The sequence below is a fragment of the Aphelocoma coerulescens genome, chromosome 15, assembly GCF_041296385.1.
Source record: "Aphelocoma coerulescens isolate FSJ_1873_10779 chromosome 15, UR_Acoe_1.0, whole genome shotgun sequence".
NCBI lineage: Eukaryota > Metazoa > Chordata > Aves > Passeriformes > Corvidae > Aphelocoma > Aphelocoma coerulescens.
The window spans coordinates 8,374,462-8,401,137 of record NC_091029.1 but is presented as its reverse complement, the minus strand read 5'-3'; the positions used below and the strand labels follow the sequence as shown (position 1 = coordinate 8,401,137).

General features: G+C 41.5%; 1 protein-coding gene across 2 annotated transcripts; it reads left to right on the top strand.

Annotated features, from left to right (window-relative positions):
* Positions 1 to 568: 568 nt before the first annotated feature.
* PPM1F (protein phosphatase, Mg2+/Mn2+ dependent 1F) lies at positions 569 to 26,676 on the top strand. 2 transcript variants are annotated; one of them, XM_069031172.1, is made up of 7 exons: positions 569 to 765; positions 10,159 to 10,289; positions 13,844 to 14,043; positions 15,153 to 15,341; positions 16,472 to 16,615; positions 17,540 to 17,633; positions 18,755 to 26,676. In XM_069031172.1, exons 1-7 carry the CDS (start codon positions 590 to 592, stop codon positions 19,126 to 19,128), a joined length of 1,308 nt encoding a protein of 435 aa, XP_068887273.1. In that variant the 5' UTR covers positions 569 to 589; the 3' UTR covers positions 19,129 to 26,676. The 2 variants fall into 2 exon arrangements, with proteins under 2 accessions (XP_068887273.1, XP_068887272.1); XM_069031171.1 differs by having other exon boundaries at positions 15,120 to 15,341.

Genomic DNA, 26,676 nt, shown 5'->3' with positions numbered 1-26,676 from the left:
CTAATGTAGAGTATGTATTTTAGGATGGAAAAGGCACTCACCTCAGTCAGTACTCACCTTGAGTGTACTGTGTGCAGTTTTGGGCACCACAATGTAAAAAATACATTAAGCTATTAGAAAGCATCCAGAGGAGAGCCACGAGGATGGGGAAGGGCCCACGGGAAGCCGTAGGAGGAGTGGACAATGCTCTCAGGCACATGGCGGAATTTTTGGCGTGATCCTGACGTAGACTAACCTCAGTTGGAATAACGTTCTATGATTTCGTGAGTGCTGAGCGAGGGGAGAGCTCGGTGAAGAGACATCCCTGGGAAACACCTTTCTGCTGCTTCCAGCCCTTCCCTGGTGGCAGAGCGTGTGTGGAAGGGGAGGGCGCCAGCAGCTGCCCTGGGAGGGAAGCGGCGCGGCCTCCCCGCTGTGCCCCGTGCCTTTCCCCGCGGCACCGGCGGCTCCCTGCCCGCATTCCGGGCATTGTTTGCGGCCCCGCCCCGCCCCGCCTCTCCCGGCCCCGCCCCCGCGCGCCCCTTAAAGGGGCCGTCACCGCTCCCTCCGGCCCCGCCCCGCCCGCCCCTCCCGGCCGGGCAGCGCCGCCATGGCGCTGGAACTGGAGCCGTCAGCGGCTCCCTTGAGCTCCTTCCTGAGGGACTTCCCGGCCCCGCTGGCCCCGGGGGAGCCGCTGCCGTGGAGCTCCGCGGGGAGCGGCGCCCTGAGCAGGGCCGAGGTGCCGGGCGCGCTGGCCGAGCGGGCGAGGAGCCTCCTGGGCAGCAGGTGAGGGGGCGGCGGGGCGGGAGGGGGACTCCGGCCGGGCTGCCCCGGGGGCGCCGCTGGCGGCCGGTGTGAGGGAGCGGGGCCGCCCCGGCAGCGGGGCCGCAGCAGGTGCAGGCGCGGGAGGCGCTTCTTCCTGACGCGGGGCCCGCTGGGGGCGGGGGAGAGCCCTCAGCGTCTCCAGAGAAATTTAGTTTTGCAGATTGATTCATTTATTTGTCATTCCCCCTTCTAAATGACTTTTTGTGACTGTTAATGGCATGCTTCTGTTCAGGCCACAGGCCTTCGGCCCTGTGCCTTTATAGTATTGCTTGTGTGTGCTTTTCAAAAATATTCCTTTCCCACTCTCGGTGCGGATTCAGCGACAAGCCTGCAATTAGCGCGATAGGGCGATTCTTGTAGTGGAGTGCCGACAGCGTGAATTCAGCTCCCTCAGGGCACCTGTGTGGGTCAGCTTGGAAGTCTGGGAGGGAGCGGGTCTGTGAGGTGCCTTGCAGGGCTGCCAGGGGTGTTCAGCTCCCCAGCCCTTACGAGTGCGACGTGCTTGTGTGGGTTTCTCAAGCTGATGTTTTCTTAAGACTTCAGGAGCGTCCTCACACCACTGCTGGAGCACACAGCTGCTCATCAGTGGTGCTTCTGTCATCCCCTGACTGCATCCTTGTAACCTTCCTCCTGAACAGTTTAGACTTCCTCTTTAACACTGCTAAGAATTGGGATGTGACTTACTTCTTTTGGCAAGCTAGTGCTTCATCAAGAACAAGTTATTTCCCACCAATTTCTTGTCTCCTGATATTCCACTCTCTTCCTGCACTTCGGCAGTAGGGCCTGTGCATTCCAGGTGTTACAAAGTTCCTACCACAGTCTGCTTCACTGACCTGCTTGTAAGAGTCAAGAACAGCAATTGTGGATGGTCTAAAAGAACACGAGTGGTGATCAGACTGTGCTGTGGTACTGGGGGTGTGGAGGTGACTGGTTCTGGTTTGGTACATGCTGAATGTTACCTGGTTAGTAGAGGAATTTGATTGATAGAAAACGTGGTTTGAATTACTTGCCTTTTTAACTACTATCTGGTGAGTTTATGAACACCAGGTGGATTTTTTTTGTTGTTGTTGAAAGTCTATAGATGATTTTTAGATATTTAAATTGTCTGAGAAATTGCCTTAAAAATCAGGTTACTCCTACATATTACAGAGATGATTATGGACATAATATCATTCAGTTAAATGGTGTGCCTAAAGCTGAAGATGAGAAATGCATGCCAAAGAAATACAATTTCTTAGTCAGTAGTTTAAAAAGGCCCGGATAATCATTGCATTAGTTAGTTGTGCTTTGACTAAATTGCTCTTGAACAAAACACAGCTGTGCATTCCACAGCAAGATTGCAAATTCATCACGTGCACTGAATCGTTGAACTCTGTGGAGCAAAAGTGGTTCTGGGTGAGCACTTTAAAGAACAGGGTAATGCTAGTCTTGAATAAATACTTATCACATGGCACCCACTCTGCCACATGGACCGGCCTGATGCTCTCTACAATTGATTTAGAGAGGAGGGTATTAAGCTGTAGAGTTATGGGATACCTTACTCAAACTGCAGTGCTTGAAGAATCGGTATTTCTGAGCTGCATATCTGCTGACATTCTGTTGTTGTCTATTGGGCACGGTAACAAGTGGAAACAGAAGAGGAATGATGGTTTTGCAATACTTTCATCTCACCTGTCACTCCTGGTGTTTACACAGAGAGGAGCCTGCCAGTGTCAGAAGCTGCATTTTTCACATACCTGCCCTGCAGCCGGTTCTGGCTCCACAGTCTGTCATGTAGAGCTGCCCAAGTCCTGAGCTGGCAATTTAAAAAAAAAAAAAAAAAAAAAAGGAAGGGAAAGAGAGCTAAAGAAAGTAAAGCAGGATTGAAGTGCAGCACTCTACTTATTAATTCTTCTTTTCACAAAATGTTTGTAAAAAACAGAAATAGATGAGAAAAGTGTTTTTATGAATTCTTATGGCTGTCTGCAGGCAGCTCTGTGTTTGGGTGAGGCCATGAGTTTGGGCATAGAGTAGTGTACCTAAAGTGTCAAATGTAGGGATCCCTGCAGAATTATAGCTCAGTTTTGGAGTCCTATGACAAAGAGAAACCTCATCTTGTAGTTGCAAAAAGGCTGCATTTTCCTGTTGGGTAGGCTAAGTTCTTGCATGTGGAGAAAGACTGATACAGCCCAAGGCCAAGACAGGAATCTTGTGTTTTGAAATTGCAGGCCTTCTTCTCATAATCCCTGTAATTAGGAACTAAAACTGAAGTCTCTGATTGTGTGAGAAATTGCCAACATTACATTTTTTTTCCATGTTTGCTACTGTGGATCAATTCAAAATGCACCTTTGAAGGCTAAATAAACTTTTCTGCTGATGTGAATCCTCAATAAAATAGATGAGGGAATAGTAAGGAAATAAGAGAAAGAAGGATGTTAAAGGTTTTAAGAAATGGAAAAATAAGGGCGAGGGCTGACATTAGAAGACATTTAAATGTTTGTGTAAAAGTTGTTGAAGATGCAGAAGTGGTGCCAGATTAGTGACTGTGCAAGAGGTCACTGTAGTTGAGATCCACTGATCTGCAGGCTGTCATGGCAGCATCCCAAACATATGGATGGCAGCTCAGTGGAAAATACACGCCCTCAAATGTCAGTGTCACTCTACATAGGTTTAACACTAGGAAGGTGTTTGTGGATGTACCTTGCTGACTTCTAGCATTGATGCTTGATCTGTTTCCGGAGTGTGAGATTCCTCTAACCTCCCAGCATCACAGAATGTATTGTACATGGTGATTAGTGCTGCTGAAGGATTTCTCTGTAGATCAAAGTGTTATTGGGAATTGAGTTTGATGCTCAGTTCTGCTGTTCTGCTTCTCATTTCTGTGTTGTCAGGTACTTCATTCACATGTGCACAGATGTGTGGGTCATGGCCCGAAGGGCCCAAGCCAATAAAAGTCCATAGCCAATAATGGTCCAGCAATATCCTTGGCTCATGAGACAACATATGGTGATGTTTAGTTTGTTCTTCCAGTTGCTTGGAGGCACAAACCTTTGTGCCTTTGCAATGAGGAATGTTGTTCTTCCGCTACTGATCAGGATTTCTGTTGAGAAGAGAATGGACCAAGGAATAACATTGGTTGGGTCCAACAAGGAGTTTCTGAATGCTGTTGCTTCTCCAAGACTGCACACATCTCTTTACATGAAAGCACTTGGATACATCAGGCTAACCCATGAATGTCCTAATCTAAAATGAATTATTTTAACAAATTTCTGCAAATGCAGCTACCGTAGCAAAACATCAGCTAAACCAGCAAACCATTTTGCTCCCTGGCAGGACTTGCCCCTAAATCACTAATCTGGTGAAGCTTTGCATATACTTCTACTTTGAGTAGTCTATTTAAATCAATGGAACTGCCTGCTACTAACTGCAGCTAAATACATACATAACATTCTGAAGAATTGGAGCAGGCTTAAGTAATCTTGTTTTGCAGAATTTTAATTAACATACACTTTTGGATAGTAGCTGTGTTCTGATAGTCTATGAAGATAGCTGATTGTGAATGAAGAGGCCATTAGTTACTTCCCAAGCTTTAGAAATTAACCTGAAATATTCCTGACTTTTACTGCAACAGAACATGAGATGAAATCAGACCCCCAAATATAGAAATTTCGTCTTGCTCCCCTTGATAGGAGCTGAAACTTGTATGGCCATCCTGTGACATATGCAAAGAATAATGTGAAATTCCTGCAGCCTTCCTGTTTGAGGAGATTTACTACAATAACAGTTGAGAGACTTGGGCTTCCTGTTCTGCCCCCTCCCAATCAATCTGCTGTTGCCTCAGCATCCTGTTTTGTGTCTTTGTGCTTTACACTGTAGTGCTCACACCCAAGGTGAGGCCCTGGCATCTTTATTTCCAGCATTCCCTGCTTTTAGAGTAGTTAATTCAGCAATTCTGATATTTTGATGTTTTTGTGATTTAAGCATGAGGACCAGGAAAAGAAAATAATACCTTGCTTCTGATTTCCCACTCTCTTCTTAAAATGCTCTTTAACCTCTTCCTCTGTGAAAACTACTTTCTACTGTGACCTCTGCTTTCAATAAATCCCCTAAAACTTAGTTCCTTATTCCTAATTTGAACCATTTAGTGTAATGCACTGCTATTTCGCCTTGCTTGGGAATGTGTTTGCTATTTTGCTCTCATAACCTGTGTGAAACACCCTGTCTGTCATTGTTTCAAGATAAATATTCAATTTTGAAACAACATGTTTAGGGCTTAATTGAAGAGTGGTTTTTGTGGAATTAAGCCTCTCTTGTTCTGCTGTGTGTTTTTTCTTCCTGCAGAGAATTAAATGGAAGTAGCAGGTGACTCTTCCTTGCACATTTTGTATAAAAACTGTTCAGTAATGACTGAAGGGCCTGTACAGATGGATTCTGGATTCTAAAGCTGCTGCTTCTGGTAGTTTCATAAGAAAAACTGGAAAAAAAACCCTGCTTCATGTAACCATAAGAGATGAAAATTCTGTGTGTGGCATTGTTTATGTATTTGTTTTGATTCTCTTGTTCATCTCTTTTAGCAACCTGATGTCATTAACACAAGAAACAACTTCCTGTGCATTGTAGGATGTCAGATGTTCTCTCCTTAATGGATGTATATCTGTACTTTTCTGGCCACCATCACCCTGGGAGCTCTGGGTACTGCTCTAATAAATGCTAATGCTTAGAGCTGCTTGAGTGGAAACATTCTGTAGTTGATTATAAGAATAAAAAGAGAAAGTGAAATAAAAGTAGCAGACTGGGGAGAAAATACTGAATACAAGCAGCTTTTGTTTATGAGGAAACTTGTGACCTGCTATTATTTTGGCAGTGTGAGAGGATCTTTCACTTGCTGGAGAACTGCTGGCATTTGCAGATCTGCACTAAACTCACTGGTGATAGAGCTGTAACATGCTAGAAACATACCCTGAGCCCACAGTGGCAGAGCTGTGCTGGGTGTGATCTTCTGCTGTTACAGAGCTCATGGAACAAATAAGGGCACATCTTCCCTTGGACTTAAGGCAGCTGCAGCTGACTTATGCTAGAGCTTGTGCTAGCAGATATAACACTTCATTTTCCTCAACATGTGTATATGCACACTCTGAAAGGAAAAGAGGATTATACAGCAGTGCACTGGCCTGCAGTACCACTGCTGCCTTGTTGCTATGACTTTGGTAATAATGTCTATTTGGGGTGGGGGGAATATGAATTCTTTCACTTGCAAAATAAGTAAATAAAAATGCAGAAGGCTTTGTGTAAACATGGGGTGTTTGGCATATCCTAGAGAGACTTTGTACCACCCTCAGGAGTGACACAGAGCTCGTTCCTCTGCTTCCAGTGCTGAGGAGCAGCTGTTTGGGGTCTGCCATCTGCTGCACTACTCTGTGTCCTCAAAGCGGCTGTAAGCTGGGCATGGAGCACTGCAGGAAGTCTGTCAGCTGTTTTCAAGTCTTTGTAAAAAGTGCAGTTGTAGCTGAGCCTCTGGCCAAGGTGTGGTGGCCTGACCTTGGATGCTCTGGATGCTTGCCCCCTACCCACAAAGCTGTTTCCTAGAGACTTCTGAATATACCCTCTTAAACTGGAGAGGAAGGAGGGGTAGGAACATCTTTGAACCAGTGACTTGTTTGAAACATTCACTGCAAGTGTCCTGGGGATTTAATGACCCAAATAAAAAAAAGTAAGAAGTTGTCTTACTGGGTTTCTGCTTCCCAAAAGAATGTGTGTATTCTGTCTTTTTTTTCTTTTTGAAGACTGGTACTAAAATGGTCAGTAACAGTCTTATGATTGACCTGGCATATGTGATTACACTGTGGCTGTGGTGGTGTGACAGCTGGTCTTTTGAAATGAAATAAAATAGATGACTAAATTGTATTGCAGAAGAGAAACAAGGTGAACAAGAGAAGTAAGTTTTGTTCTGTAATTTATGCCAAATCTAAAGTATGCAAAATACCATAATTGCATTCTACTTCTGTAACTTTATTTTGGCCCCCAGGTATGTGTATTAGCCGGAGCTTTGCATGGCTCCTTTTAACAGTACTGTGTGTCCAGTAGTCCAGAATCTTTCAAGGAGGGAAGTGGCATATAAATTTAAGTGTCTTCTTTATTAGCATAAGTATTGCTTTACTCTTTAACTTACTTCTTTTATCTGTAGTCAGGTTTTTGAAACGAGGCTTGTCTTTTACTGTGGGTGGCTGGAGGATATGAGCTCCATGCTCCAGCCACTGTCAATTTGACTTCAGCTGCTGGTGAAGCTCCAATGCCTCATCTGCACTGTTACAACATGCTTTAATTCTTTTAAAATATTTTTTATTGTGGTCAAAACACACCCTTTATGTTAGCAAAGAAATAGCCTGCAGCAAAGAAATTCAAAGTCTGTTTACTACTAGCCTGTGTGTGCCGAGGCTGTGTGTTTAGTGTTGCGTGCCAGAGAAATGGGGCTGACGTGTTTCTCCTAAGATTCTCTTAAAGTAGCATCCTGTGCATGTAACACACCCCACCAGCTTTCCTCTTCTTCCCAATACAGTTGGTTTTCCCCTTAGGAAACAGCTACAGTGTTCCTTCTGATTCATGGAGATTAAATTATGCTTGATTCAGCTCGTCACCAGGGTGTCTCGGGCTTCTTTGAAAGGAAGATTTTAACAATAAGTGACATTCTTCTTTGCTTACAGGAAAGGTTTGAAGTCTGTAATGGTAATTGCAGTGGGTTACTTTTGCACTGGTTGCCATAGGTACTGCAGCAGTTTCCAGATACTCTCCAGCCAAGTGAGACCTTGTAGCTCTCAACTAAAGCAGCAGTTCTTGCTCTTTTTTGATGACACATTTTGTTAACTCCTAAAGTCTCTGATTCAGAAGATGAACTTAAAACTGATAAACATTGAACCTGAATGAAAGATGCCCTTCCTTGGAGCTCCATTTACTTGAGCTCGAGTGAAAACCAGTCTTGCCAAAATGGTAATGCTATAATAAAGAGTTGATAAAGTAATCACAAATATGTTCTGTTCAGAACTGAGATTGAACTAAATAGGTTGGGTAATTTTTTAGACTTTTATCTTTTTTCAGCGTGTCAGAATCAGTTGTTTGATGTTGTTGCTGACTGCATAACAAAATCCCAATAAACAACCACTCTCTTACAGATTTGCAGAGCTATGGAGGGGGAGGAAATACATAGGAAGCAAAGCTGAATGAAGCGTATCAGTACTGAGGAATCACTGAATTTCCTTTTCAGGGACTGGGTGGCAACTGGAAAAAATTTAAGGATGTAACATAATATGTAAATTTTTTCTTTGTTGCAGGCATCCTGTAAGCAGAGGTTTATACAGGACTCGTGCATTATAGCACTTAGTAGATTTCATTTTGTTTAAGCTGCTTTTTATGGACCCAGTTCAGCAATCCTGGATTCTGGAAAGCAGAAATATGATGTTTAAAATCAAAGTATTAAGCCCTCTTCTGATCCTGAGCTGTGAACCCAGGCTAGAGTTGATTTTTTCCTCCAGCACAGCAGAGAATTCTGAAGATGGCTGAAGCTGTGGCTCTCACTGTGCAGCTAAATGCATAGCTGGTTCTTAATGTTTCTTGTCTCTATTCTTGGAGCTGGAACGTGCTTTGACTAAAGCTTCTGACTTTCAGCAGCATCAGCAACACATCTGACATTGTGGGGCTTATATTTTCATATTCCTTTCTTTTTCTCTTACGCAAACAAAAATGGGAAGAAAGATTTTGGAGTGCAGGGGGTGCCATATCTGTTTTGGATGTATTTCTTGCCTGACCTTTTAAAAGGTTGTCTGTCAGTGTCAGAGTCATTATAAGTGGGCATTGTTACTTTAACTGAGCTAGGAAAGGAACTGACTCCCCTAAACATATTAGCCTTAAAAAAGAAACAAAAAGCCGCATTCTGTTTTCCCTGGATGTGACATGACTGCAGCTAGCACTGAAAGGACTGCAAACACATTGCCATCTATTTGAAGTACCGAAATAACTCATTAAATTGGGCTGTCACTGCCACAGAATGTGTAGCATAAAGCAGGCCTGTGTTGGAGCCTGTTGACTGAGACAATGCTTTCTGTTTGCTGCCATGGGAGGTACTCATACACGGCTGTGAGGATGTGACAAGGCCTCTCTTTCAGGAGCACAATGGCAAAATGCATTTCAGCTTGTTGTCACTGGGATCTGAAACCCCGTGGTCTTCCCCTCCCTGCCCTTCTGTATGCACAAACCAGTCATTGCTGAGCAACATCACAGACCAGTTGCTTCCACCATTTCATACTCCCCAGCAAACCAGTTTTATGCAGAACTTTGTAAATGTTTCCTGGCAAAACAAACTCCTGTCCTTGACTTGCTGTAGGTGCCTTAATGTGGTATTTGCTTTGGTTATGTAATTCGATATTTTGTGGGAATCAAACACTCCATGAACAATGGATAAAGTGGCTTTTTATGGATGTTGGTGCTTATTCTTCATTGTGCTCTTAGAAAATGGCTGGAACGTGTGTTGTGTACTGTAGTTTTTAGTGCTTGCCATGAGACTATAGGGAATATAGGAGTTATTTTATAGTAGCCTCATTTTGGAGTTGGATGGGACTTACTTGTTTAATGACTCAAAAACATACCAAGTCTGTGCTTCTTATAAAACATGTGGCTTGAATAAAGCATTGAGTGAACAGGAGATGGTGAGCAGATCATGTAGCATTATTGTCTTCTAGATGCCTGCCTAAAAGCTTCATCTAAATCACAAGTCTTGGAGTCTCTTCTTATCCTAGTGCCCAGTCTCAAATCTTTGCATCTTTTACCTGGGTGGTTTCTTTGGAAAACTTCCAGTCAGAATAAACCGAATGATAAGGGCTGTAGGTTAGCGCTAAGCATGACTTTTCTTGTAAAGGGAAGGAGAGTTCCAAGTAACCTTTTCAGAGATTTGCATCTACCACAACGTTGAGATTTTGATACTGTCTGTGGTGAGATTGTTGACTGTGAGCAAGAAATGCTGTGTCGTGAGTAGAAACAAAATGTGTGTGTTCAGAGGCTGGAATTGAAGGTAGCAGTTCCCATCTGAGAGCTCAAGAGAAGGAGGTACCATCTGCGACTGGAGTGTGAGGCAACAGTTTGAAAATATGATTCATACACTTCTTCCTCTTTACATTCTTGAGAAAGCAGTTGTCTAACTGAGGATCTTACTAAAGATTTGTGTGAATAAATATTGAACATATGGTTTCCTCTACTAGTTTACTAATGAAGTTGGTATTGTGTGCAATGCTTTCTAAGTATGAGGTCACCAGCCATACACTGCGAGGTTGTAGCTCAGTTTAAACTAATGCAGTCTCTTTTGCTTTGCCTTCCTTTTCTTACCAGCAGAGGTGTTTCACCACTTCTTGCAGCATCATTGATCCATGCTGCAGTTGATGAAGTTCTCCAAACAGACTTGACTGAATTTAAGCTGCAAAATGTGGAAACAGAGGGAGAAGGAGATGAGGAAAGGTTCACCTGTAAGTATACTTCTTTTTCCGTCTGTGGTTTTCCCAGAGGCTGTCTTTCAGAAGACTTAAGTGTTTTGAAATGTTTCCCAGATTTATTTGGTTAGGCTGCCTGGCAAGCAGCAGTGAATGGAACTTCATTTGCTTTTGCTGTGTATCTGTGGGATGAAAGGAAGCTGTGCTAGTTTTGTGAGCAACATGCAAACGCAGTGTCTGGAGCCCTGACTGATCCTGTGGATTGGCTTTCTGAAAGGGAAGAGTGGGCCCTTTTCCCTTCGGTAGAGTGACCTTAGCTAATTACTCCTGTGCTTTGACGTTGACATCACCACAGTTGTACAGCCACACCAACACCTTCAGTTGATCCATATAAACCATCTTGCTTTTGTCTTGGCAACCAGATTCTGGCTGCTCCACATCTTGAACATCCTGGAACTCCAGATCTTTCTCTTGGCAAGTTGCTCAATAGTCTGTCTTTATCAATGATTTCTTTTCTTCCCACTCTCCCCTATAAAGGTGGGATGCTGAGGGAAGAAGAGTCTGATGCATTTGTCTTCTACCTGACTTTTCTCCTGAGTGAACTGGAGAGAGAGCAGACCTTGGTGACTGAGTACTGGATTTGTGCCTTGTGTAACAGATGGTCCTAGTGCATTTACGTGCTGAAGTGTTTAACATCAGGCTTCACCAAACCTTCAGTCCCAGTGCCAAGAATTTAAATGGAGCAGGATGCAGGCAGCGTAGAAGATAAAAATGGAGATGTCCTAGGCAACCCAGTCTGCTCTGTAAGAGGAAATACTCACCATGCCGCTTCTTTGGGATGGCTTGAAAGGCAGTTAGTTCAGTGTGCCCCAAACAGAGTGCTGCGATGGCCAGGATATGACACTTCCCAGAAGCCTCTTCCAGCACTCATGTCCAAGTCGGAAACGGCAGGAGGGGGAACTCAGTTAATTAAGTCATGCTGCACCCTAATTATGTCATCCCTCGCCTTAATGCTTGTGGCCTTCACTCACTGCAGCAAACCTGGCCTGGGGCAGGACTCTGCCTTGAGGGGGAGCTGGCAAATGAGTTCAGTGTGACCAGATCGCTGCAGCCTCTACAGGAAAATCAGAAGCAGCATATTGTAACTCACCTAGGATAATAATTACGTAGGTTTTCACAAAGCAGTTGGAAACTGTTATCAGAGCATCCTGCAGTCACTCTGCTGTGGACTCTTTGTTGACTTCCGTGTAATTATCTTTGAGGTGAATACAGCAGTCATATAAGACATGAACTGCTATACATTTGTGAGCCTAAAATTATAACTTGTAGTTCTGGGTCTTATGTAAATCTTGGGCCCACAAACCAAAACAAACCCTATCTGAATGATAAAGAAATAACGTTTAGAAGCAAGGAGTAATGAAGAACTTGATAGGACACGGACATTTTCTTGGTCACAAGCATCTAATGTCTCTGGTTACTCTATATTGGGGACATTCGTAAGATATTCAGGCTGCTGTTTTACTCTGAAGGCCATAAAGATAGCACTGGAGTCTACTTTTAAGATAGTGCAGGCAAAATTGGAAAATCCTTGGATGAGTTTAATGTTGAACTAGCTCACATTCTCTCTCACTGTTCCTTGTTGACAAATGCCCCAGAACCCTCCCTGTTCTGGTGGTTGAAACCTTCTTTAATTTCGACTTTACATATTCCTGTCTATTTTGGTTGTTCGTTCTTATGTTACCATTGCCATTTAGATCAAATCTCTACTGACCATTCATTCCCCTATCAAACAGGATGGAAACTGCTCATTGTTCAGGTACTTGGTTGCCTGATCTCAGCAAGGAACAGCTACTTTAAAGGTGTTCATTCTTCTGCACCCATGGACTGTACTTGTTTTCCCCTATCTTGTAACTGCTATTACATCACTTTAACTGTACAACTAGAAGGAAAGATATTCCTCATGCTACAGCACAGTATGGATTCTCTTCCTGCACTGCAGTAATTATAATAATTCTGCCAAAAAAAAAAAGGCATTTTTGGAATGAAAGAGAAGTGATTATATAAAAGCAATGGGGGGGTGTGCACGTGTGAGTACCACTGTTTGTGGTACATTGCAGAAGCATGTCTCTTGTTAAGGTACTTTTTCAGATTTCACAAGCTTGATATTTAAACAGCAATATGTCTCTTCTGGTCAGTATTAGTCTAGACATTTACAAATATGTAAACTAACAGCTGTAGACAAGGCTGTCTAAGATGCTGTCCTATTTAGTTATTTTGTTTATGGGATGATTTAATATTTAAAGGTTTTTATAGCTTGCCCATTAACACCTACATATTAAGCAAATCAAAAGTAATTTTGGTTAGTATGTAGTGGCTGCTAATCAAAGATGTGTGTTTAAATTTAAGCTTTCAATTCTCCGGGCCCAGAGATGCATCTGAAGCTGGCCAGCCACTGTTGCTGAGAAAAAAAAAAAAAAAAAAAAAAAAAAGCTTGAGAACCAGGAGTTACAAAAAGAAATTCTGAGGAAGCTTTGATGTTATCAGCGTTATCAGGAGCTGGGATAAAACAGATACAGGAGAGATAGTCCATGCACTGCAGTTCTTTAGAATATACACTAGTGACCAGCAAATTATTTTTGCTCTATAAATGTTCTTTTCAGTGCACTTTGAAGTTAGTTGATTTAGCATTGAGGCAGGTTTCCTACTCTAATAACAGAACTTTAAATTGTTACCTGTTTGGAGGGATACTGTGTTGCAAAGCTAGACACGATGCCAAGCACCAAGCCATTCAGTCTGATGAACAATAAGTTTGGATTAATTGATCTTTGGGATCTATCCAGAAAAGGATTTGAGTGTCTGGCTGGAGCTTTTCAGGCTATGCCCAATGGGTGCTTGTGGTTCCGCTCTGTAATGACAAAGCTGGAGAGTAGCGGAAATGCTCTGTCCCTCCAGCTTCTGCAGCCATGAGTATTTAAAAAGATAAAGATAACAGCTTAAAATTCTAATCTGTTCAGCTCAACTCTGAGTTGAGCTATTGACCTCAGCAAACATTTTCAGACTTCCTTGTTATTTCAGTTGAAGTGGTTCAGTAGGACATAACCTGACCCAAAGCCAGGCCAGTGCTTTTTCAACCCTTGTGTCCAAGACAACAGCAATCTCTTCTTGAAGGTTTTTCTGCCCACTTGGTGATTCCCTTTTATTTTTCAGTAGGTAGGAATTCCTATCACTATGTAATTTTACTTACATAATATTAACATTCATGTCTAATATACTAGACTGATTTTTTTTTTTGGGGTCTTTGTTATGATTTTTGTAATGTAATCACCTGCTTGATAAACATCTATTTTGAAAAAGAACTAGCAAGTAAAGAAGCTGCTATTATCCCTAGTGTTACACTGTTTTCCGTTGCAACTTTCTCTCCACGTTATTCTCAGGACCTCATTTTAATTCTTGCAGAGCCTGTAAAAGCAGGGTGCTGGATGTGTGTATGTAGCTGTAGTGAAAGAAACTTGAAGGAAAGACAGGCCAAAAGATGGGGTAGTGTAGGAAAGTGGGACGCAGCACTTACTGTTTTGTGTCTGTGCTGTCAGTGCTGGATGAGGAGTCGCTGCAGCGCTGCTTTTTTAACAAGCTGAGGGATGTGTGCTGCGAGTGGCAGAAGCAGTCGCCGTCGCTGAGGCCGCTGACGCGCTTCCTGCTGGTGTCCATCCACGCCATCCGCAACGCCCGGCGGAAGATGGAGGATCGCCATGTCCTCCTCCCGGAGTTCAATCAGCTCTTCGGTCTCTCGGTAAGTCTGGACACAACAGGGGAGGCTGGCTGGGCAGCTTTGCAACATTGCTGTAAGCCCAGGGGCCTGGTGATGGGTGATCTGTGAATTTCTTGCCGTAAGTTATTTATCGTGTCTGCACTGGAGCAAGGACTTAGTGACTCAGATTGCTGGGGGCCAACTACTGCCCTGATAAAGAAGTGATGCAGGGAGGATCTTGTGCCTTTGGGATTCGTGTCATAAGTTATGGTACGGGGAGATGGGAAGTTCACCTAGTGCTATGTTGCTGGAGTTACAATGTTCTTGTGACTGACACAACTTATATATGGATTGAGAGCAGCCCCGAGGAGCAGAACTTGGGGGTGTTTGTTGATGAGAAGTTCAGTGTGACCTGGCGATGTGTGCCTGCAGCCTAGAAAGCCAAATGTGTCCCGGTCTGCATCAAAAGCAGTGAGGGCAGCAGGCCAAGGGAGAGGACCTGCCCCTCTTCTGTGCTCTGGTGAGACCCCACCTGCAAAGCTATGTCCAGCTTTGGGACCCACTACATAAAAATGAGATGGACCCACTGGAGCAAGTCCAGAGAAGGCCACAAAGATGATGAGAGGGCTGGAGCATCTCTGCTGTGAAGACAGGCTGAGAGCTGGTGTTGTTCAGCCTGGAGAAGAGGAGGCTCTGGGGATACCTTATAGCAACTTCCAGTGCTTAAAGGGGCTACAAGAGAGGGGCTTGGAGCAACCTGGTCTAGTGGAAGGTGTCCCTACCCATGGCAGAGGGGCTGGAATAGGTCCCTTCCAACCCAAACCATTCTGTGATACTAAGAACAGAAAGGGGGGGAACAGCAGTTGTACAAGTGCCAGTTCATGAAACTGCCAGAGGACTACATAACCAGCACACTGCTGCTTCAATTCCAGGTTATTTTTAAGGGCATTAAGTGACTAACAGTGAACAAAGAAAAGTAATTGGCCTGCGAAGTACCTATTTCATCCATTCTGTACATGTGTAAATGGACTTAAATTGCCATTTGTATGGAAGAAAGCCCAGAATAAAGAATCTTTGCTTGTTGGTACCAGTCTGTGAGCTATTTTGGTTTTGAACAGGAATGTCTTCCTCTCTCTCCCCCCCTGCAAAAGGATGACGTTGATCGCGCTTACTTTGCGGTGTTTGATGGCCATGGTGGAGTGGATGCTGCCAATTACTCAGCAACCCACTTACATGTAAACGTTGGGTTACATGAAGAGATTGTTAAGAATCCAGCTGAGGCCTTGAAATGCTCTTTCCAGAAGACAGATGAAATGTTTCTTTTCAAAGCCAAAAGAGAGGTGAGTGGGTAGAGATTAACTCCATTGTATTTAAATAACACTGAGAACTGTTGGACAATGTGGTATTATCCAGAAAATTCTGGCAGTTCAGTTTATTTGAATCACTGGCTTCTTTATGAAATTATGCTACATATAAAGGTTTTGTTTGATCAAATTACTTCTTATTTTGAGGAAAACCAGTGCTTGGGAGTTCAAGATGAGTAATTGAAAAGAAGTGCTAAAATTATTTAAATTATTCTGACATATCAGTTCTTTGGAAGAATGCTGGTGCCTCATTGTCTAAATTGGGCAGCCTCTAGATGTTCTGTTGTCCTACCTCTTATCTGGAAAAGAGATTTCTCTCTTCCTGATAATATGGTTGCTATCTTCCTCTTTCCTGTCCTGCCATTAGTGTCACTGATAGCTGTAAGTGAAAAATGTCTTCTATGATTTAAATCAGACTCCTCAGTTCATTAAACTTATTGATCAGCTTTGAATTGAATTGGTATGATGAACATTCTGTCTTCAGATCTACATTACACAGTTTGAGAATTCTTAGTATAGAAGTACAATGGAAGTACTCATTGTTAATATCCTCATCTCTGTCAATGAGGTACAAAAGAAGGACCAGAATTTTTATAAGGTCTGATTCTCACTAATCTTTACAGGGAATCTAGGAGAGTTAGATTTTTTCCTTTGTTGACATTCTGATTTATATACCCAAGGATAAGGGGATCTGTGTGGAGCAAGGTATTTGTAGTTGCTAATGTTAGAGTGGAGAATGTGAAAAGGATTGGAGAGATGTGTTTGTGAAATGTTCATTCTACTGAAATTCAGATCCTCTTGCTTTTCTGCATGTCTCTGTTTTAAACAACAGAGCTCTTAGTCTCCTAGATTGGTTTTAGAATTAATAGCAAGAGAAGGAAGAACATAAGACAGTATTAATCATCTGCATATTAGAAGATATGTTTATAAATAGTCTATTTCAAGTCTCTCTACTATCTTGTACTTATTTTTTTAAGTATCTGAATTAGGATTAGCAGGTCTAATCTACTGCATTTAGTGTGATTAAAGCTAAGTTTTCAATAATGCCATATATCCTAGTAGGGCTTGTTGCATACTCACCTGACACACCTGTTTTCCTTCTGTAGAAGCTGCGGAGTGGCACAACAGGTGTGTCTGCATTGATTGTAGGGAACAAACTACACATAGCATGGCTGGGGGACTCTCAGGTGATGCTTGTGCAGCAAGGGAAAGCTGTGACATTAATGGAACCTCACAAACCAGAAAGAGAAGTAAGTCTGGCTTGTTTTTTCCTCTTAAGTGTGTGATGTCAGATTCTCTCTTGAAACCTCTTGGAGTCAAGCCTTTTTAAGTGTTTGGTGCTTTACATAAGTACATCTACTGCATGGTAGGATGCATGGAATTAACAATTTCTTGTTTTGCATCCACTCCTGTGTGTTGACAAGGTGATTCCTACACCTTGCCTGCTTGAAGGTACTAATGAATGGTACTCATAGTCCTGACTTCAGTTCTTGCTCAGATTGTTGAAAATCTGCAGTAATTAAAGACTTTCACAGGATTTTGGTGTGTGAATTTAAATCTGCCTGTTACAAAATATCTTAGTAATTTGAGATTAATGGCAATTTAAAATGTTAGCATAATGCAAGTCTTTCATTATATGCAGTACTGTCATTGAAAAGCTAATGCTGATCTGCTGGTCTAGCTGGCTTAAAGTGTATTGCATTTCCTATCTATTTTAAATAGCTAGATATTTTATTCCATGAAATTGGATGGGGACCTTGCAAGTTTGCCTGGTATTGCATGAGCCTTTGCCTTCATTGCATTAATATTTGTAATAACTGAGTAGTTAAAGGAGTATCAGGGCAAAGACTATTGTTACTTAGCCTAGTTGTCATATATTTCATTCTGAATATTTATATATTCACCCAATTGCTGTATGGAATGGGAAGAAGTGGCAGGAGCATTTACTCATCCATATGGGAAAGGATATGATGATACAAAAACTTGAGAATTCTGCTTTTTTTTTCTGCTTTATGGATAAGCAGATAAGCCATAGCAAGGATGGAAAGTAGTGGCTTGTTTCCAGTAATCCTGTGTGCATGTTTCCATGCTAGATTCTGATGTGTGTTTGCTGTATTCATTGTAGAAATATAGAAGCTGGAGCAGCAAACAAAATGTATTCCACTGTTTTTCAGGATGAGAGAGCAAGGATTGAGACTCTGGGTGGCTGTGTAACCTACATGGACTGCTGGAGGGTTAATGGTACCTTGGCTGTTTCCAGAGCAATTGGTGAGATAAACCATCAGAATCAGTAAATTTCGGATTAAATTTGATTGAAACATCCCATCTTAGACTGTTTACTGTAAATGGTGTCTTGTTCAGCATCAAACAAATAGTAAACCACTTAACTGTCTTTCCCATAAGGCTTGCAGCTACATCATCTTTTTGGTTTTACTGTGAGCATAGAATGTTGTTTTATTATACATACTAGCCATGATAGTCCTATTTTTTTTCTAATACTAAGTTTTTTGCTTCTTATAAATGCCTGAACTACTGTAATGTTTTACAGTAGTTTAACAAATGTGCAGCATTTAATTTTTAAGAGTGGAGGTAGCAATAAATGTTTATCTAGCCTTTTTTATGTGCTTGAATGTCTGAATTGTGAGGGGGTTTTGTCCACTTTAATATGAATGTATCTTTCTCCTGACTGCAGATCTTTCTGCTTAAGTCAAATCACTGCATTGTCCTTCAATATCCAGCAATTTAGGGCATTTTAATTGTCGTATTCTTACAATCTTATTAAACAAGCTTACTTTGCTAATTGCCAATTAGGGCAAAAAGAGGAAAAACCCCTGGGCAATACAGTAGATAAATGTAATGTATGAGTGGGAGCAGATTAGTATGGAATTTGTATAAAGCTATTTGGATCAGTAGCAACTCATATTTGGTAAGTATGTCCATACAAAACTGATAAACTAAATACAATGAGTAGATTCTTAGGGCATTGTGCTGTATATCTGGATAGCTAAGAAAAATCTGATTTTCATGGCATTCTGAAGGCTGTACAAGAGGCACACCTGCAAAATGAACACCTGACTATCTCCTTGCACAAATACATTTCTGAGAGAAAATCTTTAGGAATAAATTCCTTATTTTCCCTGCAAGATTAGGGGAGCATAAATTAAAGTAACTCCTTAGAAACCCACAGGATTTAGGTGGGTTCCAAGCATCCTTAAAGAAACTAAAGTCTTCCATGCTTATTCTGTAGCTTTTGACTACTCTTGCCCTGCATCAGGTATCTCTGGAACATGATCTGGCTGTCCTTGAGGATGGTAAAAATGATTGGTGGGTAAAGAAGTAAGTGTTGGTGTGTGAAGTAATAAAGCCTTTGCTTTGGTTGCTTGTCTCAGGTGACATATGCCAGAAGCCCTACGTCTCTGGTGATGCAGATGCAGACTCCTTCGAGCTGACTGGCTCAGAAGATTACTTGCTCCTTGCCTGCGATGGATTCTTTGATGCTATCAAGCCCCAGGAGGTTGTAGACTTGGTCCTGGATCATTTGATGCAGACCAAAGGAGTGGGGCTCAAAGCAGCAGAAAGGCTGGTGGCTGCTGCCAAGGAAAATGGATCCAGTGACAACATCACTGTTCTGCTGGTGTTCTTGAGGGATCCTCAGGACATCCTGGCAGACTGTCTCAACGACTCCAAGAGCCCTAGGGCTGATGATGATGCTCAGAGCTCACCCTTTAACTTCCTCAGCTGCGAGGCAGCAGCCGCACAGTGACAGAATCTGTTTAGTCCAGAATGTTCAAGCAAGTTCATGTAAGGAACTGCTTTCCACTGAAGAAGCCTCTAATACAGTAGGCAAAATGTATCAGGAAAAAAGGACAAACTGACAAACATGGAACAGAAAGGCAAGACCCCTTTTACTGAGTTCCCATTTGTCTTTTCCTTCTCCCTTTTTTCTGCCCCCTCCCCTCAAAAAACACTGAACAGACGTGGAGATTTGTACAGCTATTTCATCTCTGGGAGCAAACACTGAAGTGTGTCCCAGGGCTGCTGGTCATATCCCTCTGTCCTGGAAGTGGTAAGAAACCATAACAGGTATAAGCTAATGAATGAGTATATGCCTTTCATGAATTCTGAGTGAAAATTTAAATTAGTGCTTAAAAAGAGCACTGTATGTTGTACTTAACTGTGATGTTACTTTGGAAGTTGGAGGGGGGAAGCTGTCCCCACCACAGAAAAGCTTCTTCCTGTGTGTGTTCTGTGGGAACAGGCTCAGTGTGTAGGGACTGGGTGATACCAGTGTGCTGTGTAAGGTGCTTTTGGTTTGTACCAAAGATACTACAAGAATGATGCGGCCTCTTTATTCAAACAGAAACGTTTAACATTTGTGTGTATGGAGAGGAGAAAATAAAACTGGGTGCTCCAGAAAAAGCAGGAAAATCAGCTAGAAATATCCTGGGGAAAATGGTAGAAAATCATCTGCTTTCTGGGATGCTCTGGTTTCTAGACTGGAATCTGATATTTAACTGCACTGGATTATTTCTCCCTAAGAAATATGCTTATTGGCTATTTGGCAACCTGAAAAGACCCCTCTTGTGGTATTTGAGAGAGATCTTTGCAGTTTGTGTGCTCAAGCAGGTGAATGTGCTCTTCCTACCACTATTTTGTGTACTATAACAAAGGAGAAGTTTATTTTTATTGTAAATGTTTATTTGTTAATTTTTTGAACTTTACACTTGGAGGAATGTTTTGCAGTTTTACTTTATTATGTTGTGGTTTTTATTTAAACTGGAATTTTAAAGTATCTCTGTCTTTATTATCTGGTGTAAAAAAACTGACTACCCTCAAGTGCCTTAAATATTTCACCCAAGGATTGCTGGCTGCCTATCATAGTCTGGTCAGCCAGTTCCTAGTTTCTAAAATGTGACTTTTTGTTTTCATTGATGCACTTAAATGTTTCAATTTTTGAATTATTTTAGTGGTAACTAGGTTTCAAAAAACCATCTCTTTGTTGCCAAATCTTGTGGTTTGTGGAAAAGCTTCACTGTGATTTACTCCCTGCTCTGTGCAGAAAGCTCTAGAGAGTTAATCATAAAGTAACAATATGAGTAATTATTTCATTTAAAAAGAAGTAACTTCTGGCCTTCACAAGTAAATTTAGTAATACAAACTAGAAACAGTTTAGTAACAATTTTTATTAATGGAAGTTAATTTGGCTGCACTTCATGACCCTTTTGGTCTGAATAACTTTCTAAGGAACTGTGAAGCTCAGAGGATGAAAGAATTGTAATGAATGTGTGAGGGTGTTGCACAACTGCTCTATTCATGACGTGCTAGAGCTTCTGGTTGTGTTTTGTCTTGCCTGGCTAGCAGAACTCCACAAGATCTGAAGGCTCAATGGTAAATTTGTTATTAATTTCGCTGTCTAAACAAAAAGTGCTTTGCATCTGGCAGCAAGATTGTATGCCACATTTAGAAGCACATGTCATTGCCATATGTCAGTCCTGTTGATTAAAATATGTTGAGCATTAATGTTGCTTAGGGAGGAAGTTTAGGTAGAAGAGCTGGAATGGCTCAAAGGAAGAACAGAGCAGCACTGCCCATGTCCACAGTCTCTGGATCCTTTGCTGATGTGGGATGACACAGTGACCCAAGGCTTTTGCTGGAATTGCTGTGGCAGATCCTACAGCTCTTAATGGAGGAGCTCCACAGTGACCTCCTCTCTCACTACATAGCAGCTCAGACAGCAACTGCCTTGTTTTGCCACAGGAGCTTTTCTTCTGAGAAGATTGTAAACAGTTTTCCATCCTACATTTTGGTGCTCTAAAATATGTGGGGAAGGATTTCCATTATGGCAGCCTGGTGGGCTGGGCATCAGTGTTTATAGTGAACCTTCTTCAGTTAATGAAGCCCTTAGACTTGTGCAGTAATCCCCTTGGATTTATCAGTTTGATTTCTAGCCCAGATACTCGATTCCATGCTAAATCCTGATGGCCACTAGTGCCTCTTGGTGTCTTGGAAATAGTTCTATTATTAATATAGTAAGAATCATGCAGAATTGTTTGATGCCATTGCTGTCTGAGGTTTATCAGCAGAGGGGGAAGCTATTGTATTTATGAAGGGAGGTGTGAAAAGTTGGTAAGTCCATGGTGTGGTTTAGTTTCTGAAATTTGCCAAATTTCCTCAAAGGTAGAGGGGACTGAACAAGCCAAACTCTTTGTAATGGTCCTTTTATTTTAACATTTTCTGGGCAGATTTGCATTACAGAGGAAAGAAAGTCTTAAGTCTTTTGATGGATGCTTGCAGCTATATGAGAATATCCTTTTTTTGTTTCAAATTTGATAATTTCTGTTTTATGGGAGCTAAGTGAAGTGGGCCTTTAGAAAACTGTAGCAATCATAAAATCTAGTTCTCAAGCAATGCTCTAGGGAAGAAATTCTGCATTCTTAGAAGCTGTTCCCTTACATTTGCATTCATTCTGACTGACATAGTGCTTCATTTCTTTGAGATGTAAATGGATAGGAACAATCTTTGAGAACTCATACAGATTGCAACATGGATTAAAAGTATTTCTCTCATTTTCAGAGACTTCTTACTAGCTTTAAAAAGTCTGGTCAGGTCAACAGAAATTGTGACAGGTCAAAAAAGGGAGTTTGTATCCCACCACTAGAATAAGTCATTCCTAATGTGTCATCTACAGGAAAATCCCAAATACTGTTTGGTAGGAGGCTGTAGAAATTAGTTGAAGGATTCAAGACAAATGTTCAATAATTTTCATGTCTTACTAGACTCCAAATGAATGTCTGCTGTGGCATTTTAGCACTCAGCAGAAGAAAAATTGCTCTTTAAAGGAGCCTGAATTTTTAAAACAGAGCACACTTAAATTCTTTTGTTGTGTGATTGGAAAATGGCTTCAGTTGTTCTGCTTAGTGGGTATCCAACATCTCTTTTGCTTATGGGTAATTCATGCTTCTACCTTCTCTTCCTTTCCCGATCCTCTCCTTCAAAGACACACACCTAAGACAGTGAATATGCTGGGTCTGGCAGAGACAAGATTAAAATTTTACAAATTACATTTGTTGGGAGTTCGTTTTGGCTTCTTCTTCTTTTTTTTTTTTTTTTTTTTTTCCTGAGAATACAGATGATAGAAATGCAGGAAAATTTTTAGAACAGAGGGAGATTAAGTAAAATCCACCCTCTGAGTGATGGAGGAGTGAAAGAGAGAGACAGGAATGCATTTAAGTATTATTAATGCCTATTTTAAAAAGGAAGTGGGCTGGAAAATAGAGCTACAAATGTCAGTTCTTTAGAGCGAAATACCAGTGCTTGAAAGAATGAGAAACACACCCATTAAGAAGGCAGAGCTCAGCTGTGGTAACTCTGTCTTCAAACAGCCAAAGAAGGAATAGCACTAGAAGTGTCCAAGGTGACTTGCTGTGACCCCTCAATGCTACCTTGGAAGCTAATGCTACTAAATGGATTTTTCCAAACATCCTTCCATGTGAAGTACTGCTAAGAGGGAACATCCAGCCTCTGCAGTTCCTGGTCACTGTGCAAGTGCTGCTGTGAGTAAATGTGGAGTGTGTTAATGAGTGGAGGGGATGGTGAGCCCTGCAAGATGAGTAATTGGGCACGGAGTGGTTACAGCAGTGTTGGCAGTTAAGCAGTGTTAATCACAGTGATGGCTTTAATACCATTTAATAGACACTTAATTCAAAGTCAGATGCAATGCTGCTCTTTTAGAAAGCATTTCCAGTGCCATTAACTTTCTGTCATGAGGAGCCACTAAAATTTCCAGTATTTTGTCAGATGTTGGGAAAAGTGCTTCTCTTGCTTTCTGACTGGAGATAAGTTGGCTGTGTGCACTGGAAAACCTATTTTCAGTTGATAGCTAAATCAGTTCTTTGGGGTTGTAGCTTCCCTCCCAGGCAAAAAAATCCAACAACAAAAAAGCCCCACCTAAAGACGTCAAAAACTAACCTAAAAAAGGTATTTCCAAAACAAGTGGCCAAGAACTTTGGTATTTTTAAATGGCATTGCACAAAAGGTAGCTAGCAAATACCCTCCATCTATAAAGGGCATAGGCAGTAAAGTCTAAATTAATATTCCAGCTCTACTCTTTGTACAAGTTTGACTCTGTTGGTTAAATTATTTGTATTCTTGTGGATGCAGGTACTGAACGTACAGCACCAGCCATTGTCTGTTTCTAGTCTTACAGTACTGAAGTATCTAGCAAATGCTTTAGGGAGAAGGTGGGGGGATGTTAGCCACAACAGAGCAGATTGCAGATGATTCATGTATAATTCAGCTCTGGTTAAGCCTGAATTAAATTTCCCTACTTAGTTCTATCACTGTCCCTTTTGCAATTGGGCCTGTGCCTTCAGACAGAATCCTACTAGAAATGGTCCATTTTCCCTTTTCGAGGAGCAAACCCTCCTGATGAACAAAATGCCACCCAGGAAGGATTGGAGAAGGAGAAAAATGAGCTTTCAAATGAATACAAAACTTCCCAATCTACATGAAGTTATGTACTCTCCCTAAACACAAGTTTATAGCAGGTCTGGTTGCATTTGAGTAGTGCTGGAAGGCAGGGGGGTTTCTGCCAAGCTCATCCTAACCTTTCAAATAGCGTCAAAACCAAGAGGCTGGTCCTCTCTGCATTACTGAATCAAGCCACTAAACCAGCCAGCCCTGTGGAGTATTTGTTTTGCAGCATTGACAGCTCTTAAGAGCTAAGCCAGACACTTTCTGAATGTGTTTTGGTTTGGCTTAATATATTTCTTGGTTTTTATTTAATTTAAAGCTATTCTTATTTATATAAGTCATGTCAGCTGAGAATTAAACAAATGGAGGCTTGAAGGAGTGACTGCACCTCTGAACGTGTGTCTGTCATAGACACTTCTTAAAATAATGCCTTAAAATGAGCTGGTAGGCTCTTGTGACAGATAACCTTATCTCTACATGGATCAGGAAACCAAAATCTTCCAGAGAATCACTTAAACCTTTATTTTGGTGTGACCCATCAGACCTGAACGCTCACAAGCTGTTCAGTGTCCCTGGTTTAATGCGTGTTCCAAGCTGCGCACGCTGCTGCTGGTGCACACAAAAATAAACAAGGGACAGCTGTGTTGGCCACATAGAAAATTTAGCAAGATGCAGCTTTTGTTAAACAGTAGAGGACAAAATCAAGAGGAAAAGAAATGTTTTCAAGCTTCTTGGAATGCAAACAATGGAATAAAAAGAAAGCAGCCTAGAAGAGTTGGCAGTGCACTGTCGGCTGAAAACCACTGTTTCAAGCAAATGAATTTAGCTGCTTTGTAATGTCTGTTTTATTTTGATAACAAACTCCTCTCAGTCAGTTTTATGTCTTATTATGTGCTTTTTAGTTGAAGAGACAAGATATATTCAGCTCCTTAGAAAGTTAAATATATCTGGGCTTTGTGACTAGCTAGATTCTGATTATTGAATTTTCTCTCAACTATTAAGCCTGATTACTAATTTCCCGGAGATATTAATATATCAAATACTGAAGTTATTACTGATTAAATGGTTCTGGATTTCCATGCACAGGAATATCATTGGTCCTTCCTGATCTAGTGGATCACTCCTTGAAGTTATTTATCCCTTTTGAGGCAATACATTAGGCAGGTAGAAGGTTTGTTGCTTTGGCAAATGGAGCCTGAATGTGTGACCATCATTCCCGCCAGGAACTATTTATCCTTTTATCTAAGCAATGATAGTTCTATTTGGATGTCCAAGGATAAAGAGATAATAGCTAGGAAACCAGGGTGATCCTATGGGGACCTTCTCAGGGCAGTAAAAATACTTCCTTTTTTTCATGGTGCCCTTCATAACTTTGTGAAAAGGCATTCAGCTGAATATTGCATGATTAATGCTTCTTTCTTTGTCTGTTTTTCCCACTATTTTTTTTTCCTTCACTGTGTTTAATAATAGCAAGATATTTGTTTTATTTGGGGTGAAAACTTTATACTGACAAAAAAAGGCCAGTATAAAGTTTTTAGCTCTAAGTTCCTCTAACTTAATTACTTTAATTACTTTTAACTTCCTCTTCTGTGTCCTCCCTATTTTCTTCCCAACTTTCTTTTTCTCTTTTATGTCCTTTTACATTTTCATCCCCTCCCTCCCCAAAATGCTGCTTTTTAGGCTGTAAAATCTGTTGGCAGTTAAGTCAGTTTAGTTGCCACTTTGTAATTTTCACTTCATCTGTGTCCATAGTGAATTTGGTCTGATCTTCGGAGGTCTGCAACACCAAGAGTCTAAAAAGAACCATGTCAGCTAGGAAGATAAGAGACTAGAATAACTGTTGCTTTGGCATGGACCAGTATTGGATATGTGAGAAGAAAATCCTGTTATTTGTGTCTTACTTCATAGGAATACTTAAGCTTAATGTCAGGTAACAATATCTCTCACCCTGATTACAGGACTTCAGAAATGTTCTTGTCTCTGTATTTCCTTGTTTCTGCAGATTGACTGTGCTTTCAAACATTTGCACTGTTGAGAGTGGGGGGAAAAGCTTTCTGCCTTCCTTCCCCTCCCCAGCTCTCTCTCTCCTGCCACAGTTGGCTGAGCAGTCAGGTTGGGAGCAGCAGCACATCCCGAGGCTCAGTGACCTCTGTCAGTGCCATTCTTCAGGGTCTGCTCCGTACTGTAACGCCAGTCCCGTGCTTGTGTAGTGGTGAGACCTCTGTAACTACTCCTGCTGACTTAAAACTGTATGTTCTTATCAGTATTAAAAGAGTACAAGAGCAGAGCACATTTCTTGCCACTGTGTTGGCTGATGAACCTTGAATGAAAGTAAGAGGGCCAGTGATTTTGAAATAGGAGCTGTTAGCCAAGTTTTGTAGAATCATAGTCCTTATTTATTTTGTATGCTAATCTGCACTTGTGACCCTGAGCAGAAAAGCTGCAGTACAGCAGGTTTTATAAGCTGTGGCTTAACCAGTTATCTAGTCTCTTAAAACTCTTATTTAAGCTGACTGGTTTTATGCACAGGTCAGAAACCTGTTGTCATTGATCATTAAATGCTATGCATATTGTACATTCAGTTACATGGATTGTTCTAATAGTGCTTGTGTGTATCATGCTACATAACCATATTTTTTTATATATGTATGTATTGCATGAGGTTTAATTGTTGGGATTTTTTTGTATTGTCACTTTTGTATTCACACAGTGCCTCATGTATCTATTTGCATATTGCAAGAAGTTGTTTCAAAGCAGTGATTGGAAACAGGCGGGGATAAGAACTGCCACTGTAGGATCTGATGTTTCTGAAGTATTAATAAAGTATAGTGATTTGAAA